The sequence below is a fragment of the Trachemys scripta genome, chromosome 4 (assembly GCF_013100865.1).
Source record: "Trachemys scripta elegans isolate TJP31775 chromosome 4, CAS_Tse_1.0, whole genome shotgun sequence".
Classification (NCBI taxonomy): domain Eukaryota; kingdom Metazoa; phylum Chordata; order Testudines; family Emydidae; genus Trachemys; species Trachemys scripta.
The window spans coordinates 125,299,872-125,312,244 of record NC_048301.1 but is presented as its reverse complement, the minus strand read 5'-3'; the positions used below and the strand labels follow the sequence as shown (position 1 = coordinate 125,312,244).

The 12,373-nt window shown below is 54.7% G+C and overlaps 1 protein-coding gene across 2 annotated transcripts; it reads left to right on the top strand.

Annotated features, from left to right (window-relative positions):
• Positions 1-1,155: 1,155 nt before the first annotated feature.
• Positions 1,156-11,829, top strand: OPTC (opticin). 2 transcript variants are annotated; one of them, XM_034767306.1, is made up of 7 exons: positions 1,156-1,263; positions 4,187-4,421; positions 5,492-5,645; positions 7,563-7,721; positions 9,614-9,816; positions 10,703-10,798; positions 11,282-11,829. In XM_034767306.1, the coding sequence occupies exons 2-7, from the start codon at positions 4,194-4,196 to the stop codon at positions 11,450-11,452; spliced, it is 1,011 nt and encodes a 336-aa protein (XP_034623197.1). In that variant the 5' UTR covers positions 1,156-1,263; positions 4,187-4,193; the 3' UTR covers positions 11,453-11,829. The 2 variants fall into 2 exon arrangements, with proteins under 2 accessions (XP_034623197.1, XP_034623199.1); XM_034767308.1 differs by lacking the exon at positions 1,156-1,263 and adding an exon at positions 3,067-3,253.
• The last annotated feature ends 544 nt before the right edge of the window (positions 11,830-12,373 follow it).

The window sequence follows — 12,373 nt, the reverse complement described above, 5'->3', positions numbered from 1 at the left end:
AGTGGCGTGTGGACACTTCCCCTCCCACTGGCCATTGCGGGGCAACACATCACCTCCAAGCAGTGGCTTCCAGGGGGAAGCAGTTGGGAGGAAGCCCTGTGCATTGGATGGGATTCAGCAGTGAGGAAGGAGGAGATGGAGTCGGCTCCCGCTCTCTGCACACTCCCAGCACGTGTTCCCCTAGCCCTGGTGGTCCACAGTGTGGGGACTACTGATTCATGGATGCTAAAGCCACTGTGATCAACTAGCCTCCACTCCTGCATAACACAGGGCAGACCTAGCCCTTTGGAAAGAGAGCTCCTACCCGGGTATTTCTCAGTGAATTCTGCCCCTGCGGCCAGGGTTTTTACAGGCTGAGCACGCCCTGCATATATCTCTCCCCACACGGTTCTGCTTGTTCCCACGTTGATCCTGCGTGAACATCACGTGCCCCCCTAAGCCAAGGGGAGACCTAACGGGCACCCAACCCGTAGGCATGTTTCCCAGCTATAGACTCATAGACTTTAAGCTCAGAAGGGACCATTATGATCGTCTAGTCTGACCTCCTGCACAACGCAGGGCACAGAATCTCACCCACCCTCTCCTGTAACAAACCCCTAACCTATGTCTGAGCCACTGAAGTCCTCAAATCGTGGTTTAAAGACTTCAAGGTGCAGAGAATCCTCCAGCAAGTGACCCGTGCAGCTAGGGGTGAAACTCAGCCCAGCAAAGGGGCGGGGGGGGGGGGGGGTGCCGCGGACCCTGTGCAACGCGTACCCTGGGGAGTTTATGGTGAAACTCCGGCTGGCTTTGGTGGGACCAGCGTTAGGCCTGATGGGTTTAAATGGGGCATTGTGCAGCCTGTCCCCCGCACAAGCTGCATGTCACCCTAGAGCTCCTCTGCCTCCCCCGAGGTTATGTGCTGGCAGGCTGTAAAATCGGGGGGGGTGGGAGTGTTCTCAGGCCCACCTCTCCCATCCCAGCATGCAGGCCCTAAAAGCAAGCCCAGCCTCTTGGAGGAAAGCTATAAGTGAGCATGGCTGCTAGCCCTTGGGGGCACCGTACAAGGGACACCATGGGAGGGGGGCAGGTGACAGCTGGAATAATCATCACCCTGATTGGCTGCACTCCCTGCTTATCCCCTGCACACTCCCACCCCCAACCAGGCAGGGCTGCCCTCCCCTCGCCCTTGTTAAAACCTCTGCAGCCCATTGGGTCCCAGCACATCAGCTTTGCAGGAGCTGGGAGGTTCGCGCTCTTCCAGGGCAGCCCAAGGGACCAGGGGTACGTCTGTGACTTGTACCTCTCTCTCCCCTTCTCTCTCTTTCTCTTGAGTGAGCTGAACTCAGGGGCTTTGATGCTCAGTTCAGAGGCGTTGTGGGGGTGGGGGCTACCTGGGGATTGGGCTTTATGCAGAATGCATGAGGGCTGCCTGCAGTGTGCATTTCAAAGGCTTTTTTATTACTCTCTTAATGCTGGGTTTGATCTGTGGGGAAACTGGCTGAGATTAAGGGCCAGGCGCCTCACTTCAGGACATTTGAAATTCAGTGCTGTCTTTTATAGACTGGAGAGAGCTGGGCCAAGTAAGCGTCTGCTGGTCTGTGTGCGTGCGTGGTTGTGCATGTTTTCCCAGGTTTGTTGCATGCGTGTATGAGTGTGCGTGTCTATGTGACTGAGCTGTGTTTGCGAGTGCATGGGCGTATGGATGTTTAGGGGGACGTTGGTGTGGATGCTGTGTTTGCGAATGCATGGGCGTGCGGACGTGTTTGTTTGTCCATGTGTGTGCACTCGTGTGTTTGCGTGTACACACAGATGGGCCAGACGCTTTGAGTCACGCTCGGAATAGGGGCTGCTAGCCAAGCAGAAGCCGCTTCTGAACGGAATGAATCCCCTTTCCGAGGGAGCTAATCGAGTTTGGATTTCATCCTCGCCATCGTGCGTCCTACCCTTACTTTGTCGAATGAGCCCTGTGCGGGAAATCCCTATGTTAGATAGTGTAGCCTCTAGAGTGTCATCGAAGGTGCATAGTGCAATTCCGTTCCTCTGGTCTCTGAAGGCCTTCCGTAGGCAAGTGGTTTTTGTTGCTTCCCGGAGCAGTCTCTTAAAATGGATTTCAGTGCAGGTGTTCAACTGCTCGCCTCATTACTGCAACTGCATGTGCAAACTGAGCAGGCAGATGGGTGTTTGGGTGTGCAGCCGTGGCAACTGTCCACCGAACTGAAAATGTGCCCCCCCAGTGTGTCTATTCAGGGGAGAAGGGCAGACTATAATTCACAAGCGGTTTGACCCGGCCCTACGTGCACGGGCGCTCACTGTCAGGCTGTTCACAGAGCTCTAGCCCAAGGTGTGGATCTACACAGATGTGCAGGCTGTGGGACATACCCCAGGGCGTGCACGCCTATAAACATACGCTGCCTTGTTCACTCCAGTAATGAGCCAGCATCTCTGCTAATGGACACTGCTCTGAGGAAGAGAGTGCTCTGACACTCAGGCCTCAGGATCCAGTCATATGAACCACTTGAGCTGGTGGCCGTGACTGTACTCTGTAAGATATGCAAAGAGGAATTTCCAGCTGAGACCAGCTCTGGTCCTGCCCACTAGGCTAGGGGCAGGGTCTCATTAGTCCAGCTGAGAAGAGCCTCTCTAGGGAGTGATCATCAAAGTCCTAGTTTGTATCCTAGCTCTGGAAGGGACTGGGATCTAGTGGTTAGAGCAGGGGAGATTGAGACTCAAGACTCCTGGGTTCTCTCCCCAGCTCTGCCGCTGATCTACTGTGTGACTTTGGGCAGGTCACTTTCCCCTTCTCTGTGCTTCAGTTTCCCGCTCTGTGCAATGGGAAGGATATCGCTGCCCCAACTCTGTAACGAGCTTTGGGATCTCAGGTTCAAGTGGCACATAAGAGCAGAGAGTTACTCTCGTGAGACACCCTCTCCCCGTCCTGCAGCCAAGGAGTTCAGGTCAGAGCAAAAAGTCTTAACCCCCCACTTGGGGAGCCTCTGTCCAGGCTGCCTGTTCTTTGAAGGCTGTTTGTACGGCTGGATCTGGCGTGTGAGCGGGAGGTGAAGCTCCGTACAGCAGCTCTGGGCCTCTCCCCTCGCAGCAGGGCACTCAAGCATGAAACAGCCTGAAAAGAAAAGGAGAGTAATGATTTCCTCCGGGGCTATAGGCTCTCTCCAGCAGGAAAGCCAAGTACACTTACTTTCGCTGCTGCAGAGGAAGCCTGTTTAAAGTGCTCCGGGACAAGGCCGGGGAGACTCGGGGAGAGCGACAGAAGGTGCAGTAGAAGGAGCTAAAGTGAGCGGTTGGGTGGGGGGTAAAGCCGGCGGCCAGCACTTGGAGGAAACATTTGTGGCAGAGACATTCACTAGTGCTTGCTGGGCCGGGTTTCCCAAAGAGCTCAGCACCCACACGCAGGCTCAAGCGAGCTCCTCTGGCTGGGGGCTCAGAATATCTGGCCCATCCGGGTCACCCTGAGATCTGCTGGGTGTTTTTGCAAACCCAACTCTCATTGAGGTGTTTAAATAGGTGCTAAGCCCTCATGGAAAAGAGTCGGTGGGAGCGGAGTACTTGGAAATCTGAGCACAAGTGAGCAGGGCTCGCTGTCCGGCCCCTGTCTTTGCTGCACAGCAGGGGATGCCAGACAATGGGGTTTGCAAAATATTTAGATGAATGTGGTAAATGTTATAGTTTACAAAGGGGAACCTCCGCTCACATCCCTGACAGAACTCCGCCACCCTGGCCTGCAGTATACCTGGCTGTGGTATTCCTGGATTCCCCATGCACCCCATCTCCTGCCACGGCTGAACCCCCTTCGCCAACACAATGCCCCTCGAATCTGATCTGTTCCAAGCTCTGCTATGCTAGCCCTAGCCCCACTGCTCCACCCTCAGCAGCTCTGCCGATGCCCCTCACTCCTGGCCTGCCATACTCCTCTCAGCCCCAGTCCTGGGCTCCTACCCGGGTCTGCTTATCCACTTCACTCCCAGACCGTGGCACCCCCTTGCTGGGTTCCCTGCACCGTCCTGCCAGTGGTGTTAATCCGCTAAGCGCACCTCAGGCAGGTGTTCCTGGGGGATCAGAGTCCTGTGCTGGGCAGGTAGGGCACATCCCTCAGACCCCGCAGCCCCGAGCTCAGCCCTGTAAGCGGCAGAAGTGAACTGCCCAACGATGACAAAAATGCTTCGTTGCTTCCCTTTTCTCGGCACAGGTGCGGGATGCAGAGCGTAGCCTTGCTGGGGGTCACCACCCTGGCTCTGGTGCTGGCCTTGGCCGCCCCACCTAAAGAAGAAGGCAAGAAGAAGGAAGAGAAGCCCAGAGCTGACATTGCCACTGATGACAACCTGGACCTGCCCAACTACGACCTCAGTCTAGACAGCTATGGAGAGATCATTGACCTGAGCCTCTACGAAGAGCTTTATGACTATAGTGACCTGGCACCAAAGGTAAGATGGAGACAGCAGAGCAGCAGAAACATGGGCCAACTCTTCTCCAGGCGCCTGTGGGGAGTCCTAAGGCAGCTCCTTTCTCTAGGATCCTAGGGCAGCTTCTGTGCTACCACCCTTGCTGAGCTGGGCGTCCCTCCTGCTCCCCACCCTGTCTCTCCAGGGCTGGAGCATTCTGGCCACTCTTCCACCCACAGCACTTGGTGGACGGAAACACTTTCATGTGGGAGTCAGGAGTCTAGCTGTGAGTACAACCCCACTTTCCCCAGTTTAGGTACTTCACTCTCTTCTCCTAGGTGCTTCCCTGGTACAGTTTGCAAGCCATGAAGAAGAGCGTTCACCGGTTCACACAGATTATAATGTCAGAAGGGACCATCGTGATTATCTAATCTGATCTCCTAGTCAGCTGGTTGACAGGGAGGCGTGCAGCAGTGTAGGATCCAGAGGGAAACGGGTATGACACTGTCTATGACTTGTTTAAAGTCCTGAGTCAGGAGGGAGAACCAGCTTTCCCCGGACACTCAGCACTGAGGTCTTGACCACATGTGGTCGCTAGGAGATAGCATTGTCTGGTAGTTAGATCCTGATCCTGGTTAGCAGCAATCCTATTGCCAATGCCTAGCTCTGCCAATGACTTATTGCATGGCCTTGGGCAGGTCACATAACCCTCTCCCGCTGAAGTTGGCTCACAGCGTTGCAGGCATGGAGAGGAAAGGCGCCGTCTGAATGCAAGTCATGCCTGGTATTGCTGCTGCACGGAGCATGCCATGTCTAGGAATCCTCTGTTACCTGGTGCAGCTGTGCGGGGGGGGAGGTGTCTTCAGTGGAACCTAAGGGAGTTAGGTGCGTTTCAATGGGATTGGGTGCCTGCCTACCCTAGATGTTGGCTATTTCAGGTATATCACTGCTGGAGCCCTCCAACCTGCCCTGTGGCACCTTCTACCCCTCCCCAGTGGAGGTGTGAGCTGGGCAGGGCAAGGGAGGAGTCAGTGACTGGTCAGTGCTTTAATGTGAGCGCAGCTCCACAGCCTATGCTCACTGCCATGATGCCCTTTGCCCTGTATTTGCAGATTGAGGTTGGTACATTGGCTCCTCCAACCAAGCGTCTAGAGGGCGTCGTGAGCACGAGAGCCATGCCAACCGAAGCACCCAGAAGGCCGCCCCTGACATCCCCCACGACCAAGCCCTTCGGGCCAGGTCTGCTCGGATCCATAACCAAACAGGGTGAGTAAGAGACCAGCCCTCGTCACCTGTTCTTCCAGGGTAATGGTGCAACGTGGGGGATTTGCTCACAGGAGATGCAGCTGAATAGGTCTCCAAATACCACGAGCAATGACGGCAGTATGGAAAGACCCTTCTCTCAGCATGGGGGCGAGTGGGAGGGGCTTTCTCTGTACCCATGCGGGGCAGAGGGGGCTTTGGAAATGAGCAAGATGGAGGCACTCCTTTCCCAGCATGGCAAGGGGCAGCAATCTCTGAGGCTTCTCACCCAGAGGCAGACCCATCCCTGCGTGGGCCGCGGGACTGATGGGAGGAGAGAGAGAGAAGCAGTGAGTGAGCCTGGGAACTTAGAGGCGCTGGTGGAAGGACGCGAGGGTGAGCAAGGAGCCAAGTATTTGCTGTGCGTGAGGAACATGGTGGTGGGCAAGAGGGTTTCAGAAAGGAATCACTTCACAGCAACGAGAACACCGGCAAAGCAGCAGAGATGTTGCGACAGTCGGACAGAGTAGCAATTAGATTAGTGACAATTAAAATCCTGCAGCGAGGGATAAATATCTTTATTCATTTTCTGTCATTCCAAACTGGGACAAATTACGTAGTAGGCTCAGGGAAATGGTTGCCTTTATGCTTTGAACTCCCCCACTAATAGATTCGGAGTCTCGCACGCGCTCTGTGGGGAGAAGAGGGAAAAGAGCGGAAAAACAAAAAAATCCCACCCGACGCAGTTTTAATTGGTGCCAGAAATCTTGTCACGCTGCCACGGCCACTTTGCCTGGCTGAGCAGGGTCTAGTTCCAGACGTAGGGGAATCAGATGTTTGCTTGATGCAAACGGTTTCCTTTTGTTTCATTTCTGACAGTGCAGAAGGGCCAAAGAGATCCCTGGTGTACCTGGCTGCTGTGTTTGGTGGAGTCGCACCCCCCAGGGAGAGATTTGGCCGGAGATGATTTGTTTTTAAGCCGCTCTGTTGGCTGGTTGTTCCTGGCCTGTCTCGTGGTTTGCTTTTTGCTTGTTTTGTTTTCCTTTGAATTTAGCGGTTGGTGGAAGGAGCTGACAGCCCTGGACCAAAGCCCTCTGCGTATCTACATAGCTGGTACAGCGCGGGTAGGGGATGGGCAGTCCCTGTCCAGGCTGCCCTCCCCCAGGGTGCTCTGACCCTCCCCGCAATGCACGGCCATCTCAGCTCACTTGAAAGTAGAGGGTTGAGTCCCAGACTTCAAAGCCCGGAACAGACTCTGAGCTTTAGGGACCCTTCCGGCACTGCCTGGAGAACAGCACAGCACCTCCTGAACTCCCAAAGTCCAGGCCTAGATTCCTAGGGCTGGGCTCTTCTTTGCCTCTTCTGAAGTTCTGGTCTGGGATCGGGAAGGGGGGTTCCCCAGGCTCCAGCTCTGCTCTGCTGCTGGTTGATTTTGGGTCACCTGAAATTCTGGGGGGTTGGCTCCAGGGCTTGGCTTTGGGTCCATCTTCGTCAGAAAGGTTCCTGGGCCCGAGCTAGTCTTATGCTGCACGTAGTGTGACCAGATAGCAAGTGTGAAAAATCAGGACACGTTTTTTTCGGGCGAAGGAGGGGGGTATAGTTGCGTATATAAGACAGAGCCCCTAATATCAGGACGTCTGGTCCCGCTAGTTGCATGTGGTCTGGCCTCAGGGTTTTCAACGAACCCCAGAAGCAGGGGAGTTTCAAAAGGCTCCAGGTTCTGTCGGGAACATTCCCTTGAGCTCTGCTCCTAACCCACAGCATGGGGTGTCAGGCCAGATCCTCCACTGCGGTAAGTGGAGCTTTAGTGGAGCTAGGCTAGCTGAGAATCTGGCCCCCCAGCCTCCCTGAGGGCTCCAGTCGGAGGTTATATTTAATACCCCCAAACCCTGATCCCTGCTCGTTGCTGCTGGCTGATTGCTCCATCTCTCCCTGCCCCAGGTCTGCCCACCTGCCTGGTCTGTGTGTGCCTTGGCACCTCCGTGTACTGCGATGATGCCGAGCTGGAACAGATCCCACCGCTGCCCCTGGAGACCACGTACCTCTACGCCCGCTTCAACCGCATCAGCCGCATCCGAGCCAGCGACTTTGCCAGGCTGAGTATGTGGGGCCGGGGCCCCGCTCCCCCTCCCCCCACATAGAGTGGCATCTGGGCATCACAGTGCTCTGCTGGGGGACATGGGGGATGGGGAAACTTAGCCCCTGCCCCCAGCTCCCTGGGAGCCAGTGCAAAGTGGACCCATTGCAGAGCTGCCTGGGGGAGGAGGATGCCCCTTGCTGTGCTGCCCAGAGTCCTGTTCAGCTGTCACACTGGCTCCTGTTCCGGATTTGTACAATGTTTAGGCTGAGTCCAGATCCAGCCTGACACTGAATCCTCCCAGGCAGGTTTAGCCTCCTCCCAGCCCACAGCAGAGGGCTCAGACCTGCTCCTTGGGCATCCGATACAATTGCAGGTGTACACAGATGCCACTCCCCCTGGCACCAATGGGAGCCAGGCCTATAGATGCCAGAGCTGGCTTTAGCCCCGAGTCCTGGGCACACAAGCCTGAGTCATGTCAGCGGTTCATCCACACCCCTCTCTACAATTTAGATCAGGGCTTCTGCCTTCCTGCTGAGTGGCATGTAAGGGCATCGCGGCGGGGAAGAGCCAGGCCGGGACATGGCTGCATCTCTCACACACAGCCCCAACCATCACACCCAGGTGCACAGAGAGCCAAATGCGGACCATTCCCAGGAGGGTGAATGGGAGCACTTAACACTGCTCTGCAACAATGCTGCTCTTTATTAAAGTCCTGGTACAGCATGTCCTGGTTGGCTCTAGGAACTGGAGGGGCCAAGAACTCCCTGGTTGTAACATCATAACGTGGCAGGGCTCCTAGATGTTGGAGATGAAAAAGCCCGGTTAGGTCCTGTCATGCTCATCTGCCTGGGGTTAGGGAGGGTGAGGCAGGACTGTACAATAAGTGCCAAGCCAGGTGCCCCCATTTACAGCTGGAACTAGGGGTGCAACTGCACCCCCTGGCTTGAAGCGGTTTCCATCATATCCAGGGTTTACAGTTTGGTTCAGTAGCTCTCAGCCCCCGCACTGTACAAATTGTTCCAGCCCCCCCCGACGGCTTGCACAGCCTGTGACTCCGTTCCATGCTAGTTTGAACTCAAAATTTGGGGGTGGCAGTTCTGTACCACAAGGTTAAAACCCAGAGAAAACAGTCGTTCCTTCATGCCCTAGGAAGCAAACTTGCTGGGTTTTGCCCAGCTCTGGAGATCTCCTAATGGGTCCCTCTAGAGACAGGACAGTGGTGTTGCACAATACTTCCCCCTTGGCTGGCTGGAATAGGAGCCCTGTAGCTTTAAAGTCCCTTCTCCCCTGCAGGAAGGAATTGCACCTGGTGATAGTCAATGGAATGCACCCTGCCAAGGCAGATGGAGCCTTAAGATTGCGGGACTAGCTAGAAAACTGTGAGCTGGGGCTTGCAGAGGCTTTCCACACAGTAGGTGCATGTTGGGGGGGTGGGGTGGGGGCTGGGCTCTGTTAAAATGGGACCTGCTGGGTGCTGTGCATATTTGAAAACCTTGCTCTGATTTCGGCCCTTAAGTGGATGCTGAGCTCCTCTGGAAACCTGTCCCTGAGAGGGGATGCCGAGGGCTTGAAAATCTGGCCCTTGGAGGAATAATAACAACAAAGACATAAATGTATTTCACATTTCTGTTGGAGCTGCATCCAGCCACCATAGTCAGGCTATTGGCCTGTTGTGGTAGATGCGAGATTAGGCTTGGCTGGTGTAGACTGGCATCGTTTCATTGAGTTCAATGGAGCTGTGTTCATTTACACCAGCTGAGGACCTGGTTCATTCTAGTTCTGTTTGCTGGAGTGCTGGCTTTTTCCCCTAGGGCTCTGGCCAGGCCTAGCCCCTAATTATTGCACAGCACCGTTGTGAGCGATGGCAAGGGTTTGTGAAGGTGGAATCTCTCCCCTCCCTCCCCTCCATCAGAGAAGCTGAAGCGAATAGACCTGACTAGCAACTTCATCTCCTGCGTGGATGAAGCCTCCTTCCAGCAGCTGAGCACCCTGCAAGAGCTCATCCTCGCCGAGAACAGGCTGACGGTGCTGCCCGCATTGCCCGGCAGCATCGTGCGGCTTGATGCCCGGCGCAACAGGATCCGGAGCTCCGGTGTCAGACCTGAAGCCTTCAGGGTGAGTCTGTGCCCAACAGCTGGCGGCTGCCCCAAGATTCCAAAAGGGGTCCCTACATTTCACAGCTTCTGTTCCACCCTCCAAGAGGGCTTGGGGTATGTCTACACTGCAAGATAAGCTCAGGGTTTGAACTCAGGCTCAAGCCTAACCTCCCTCCTAGCTCCACACACGTCACACTAACCCAGGGCTCAGACCCAGTGTTTGAGGACTGTATGGGGGTGGAAGGTCCGAGCCTGAGTTAAACTGGGACCCAGGGTTCATGCCCTATTGCTTTGCAGTGTAGATGCAACCCCACTGGACTCATGCTCTGGGAGTCCACCAGCAGTAGCCCACAATCCCACGAGCTGACTTTCTTTATCCTCTGAACAGTCAAGTTTTCCCACATTGCATTATATGGGCCCAAATGCAGTGTAGACACTTCAGCCCAGGTTGGGACCCAGGGTTCAACAATTCCTAACCTAGGGTTGGATTTGGGCCCACATAATAAGTGTAGACACTCAAGCCCTAGATTCACAAACCCAGGGTCTTGAGTTCTATAGCCCTGGGCTTACTCCACAGTGTAGACATACCCTTGGTCAATTCAATCCCCTTCTAGGCCTATCTGGCTCTGATTCCTACCCCTTTGTATCACCGAAATAACCCAGATGTTCTGTATAAAGAAGCTGACTGGGACTTGGGAACAGCCAAAGCCCAAAGTGCCACCCCCAGCTTTTCCGGTGTTTGGGGTGGGACAATCCCATGCAAGCATGAGAGCAGCATGTTCTGTTCAGCAAAGCTGTGAGTTCCGCCCCACCCCGCTGAGCCTTGGAGTGTTCGTTCCAGACGCCAGGCCAAGTGAGGGGGCTGGGCAGGGCAAGGGCTTATGCATTTGCCTGTGTTTCTGCAGGAGCTGAAGAAGCTGCAGTTCCTCCACCTGTCTGATAACAAGCTGGACTATATTCCAGTGCCCCTGCCTGAGGGCCTGCGGTCCCTGCACCTGCAGGTGAGGCAGTGGCTGAGTCAAGCAAGGGGACCCAGCCAGGCTGAGTGATGGTCCCTTAAAGATACAGCCATGCTTTGATTTTTGAATTTGCTTTTGAATTTTGCTGCCCTTGCAATCGAGGGATGGAGAGCTCTGGCTAGACACAAGTAGAGTGCAGGTGGGTGTGGGGCAAGATCCTCTCTCTCACAATGCCCCAGTCCTAATGTCCCCTGCACGGATCTCACCGTGCACCTCATTCTCCCCACAGCTAGTCCAATGCTGGGCCCCCTGTGCACACCCAGCTCTGCCAGTGCCCCTCAGTCCCGACTGATGCCCCCACTGCTATTCCAGTTCTAGGCTCCTTCCTGCCTCTGCCTCTAGTTTGAGCCCCAGTCTAACAGAAGCAAAGGCTCGTACTAGCCAGGGACAATTAGTGCACAAACCCATCACCCCGCCTAACCCCTTTCCCCCACTGTTTAATGTTGGCTTTGTCTCCCCGGCTAGAACAACAACATCCGAACCATGCACAAAGACACGTTCTGTGATAGCCAGGACCACAGTCACATCCGATGGGCCTTGGAGGACATCCGCCTGGACCGCAACCCCATCAACCTGAGCCTCCTGCCCGACGCCTACTTCTGTTTGCCTCGGCTACCCACTGGCCACTTCTACTGAGCCTGCCAGACAGCCACCTAGGGAGCACCTATGATGGGAACCACTCTCGGGAGAAACCTCCCCTGGACCCACAAGTTAAGAACTCCATGCCTGGCTGTCCTGCTGGACTACCTGGTATTTGCCCTTCTCTCCCTTGCTCATCTTAGCACCACCGGCCTTGTCTAGACTAGGGTTTAAGATGCGATGTGAGCACATACGAGCTAACGTGGGTTTAGAAGTCTAGTTAGGCTAAGGATACCGTGGCATGTGTTAAAATGGCCAGGGAGCGCTGGATGCGGGGATCTTATTGAGTTCTCAGTCCATGTTGCCAGCACGAAGGATGCCTCAGGCCGAGAGCAGCACTAATAAAATTTAAAAGGTTAAAAACTTATTCTGTGGATTGTTTAAAACAAAATAACCAACCCCATCTGGCACGGCAGGCGGCAGCTACTCCAGGAGCATTGTGGTGTGGGCAGTGATGGGCAAAGTTTTCAAGGGAGTGAACCCTGAATTCCCTCATGGCTGGACCTTGGTCACTTGGATCCTGGTCTGCATTTCTAGTCACAGGCTCCCCTATGCACAGCTCTACTCAAAGCTTAGGTCTCGACGCTGATCCATACAGGCAGGGGGAGGGAGGGAGTTTTGAGGCTTTTAAAAGAGGCCTGAATCATTTCAGTGTATTTAAAATATAGCATGTTCCCTAACTTCTGAAATCAGAAGAGAGCGGCCCACGGGGGGAATACTTTCAATACAGCTTATTCATCATCTGTATTTTTTTATACATGTGCAATAAACGCACGTCACATGAGAGAGACGACGTGCACATGGAGAAGCCAAAACACTGAACTGAAACCTCTGAGCTCCGCCTCCATCCTCCAGGGCCGGGGAGGGAAGTTGGTCTGTAAAAAAAAAAATCTTACAGTACGCTCCGAGTTCTCAAAA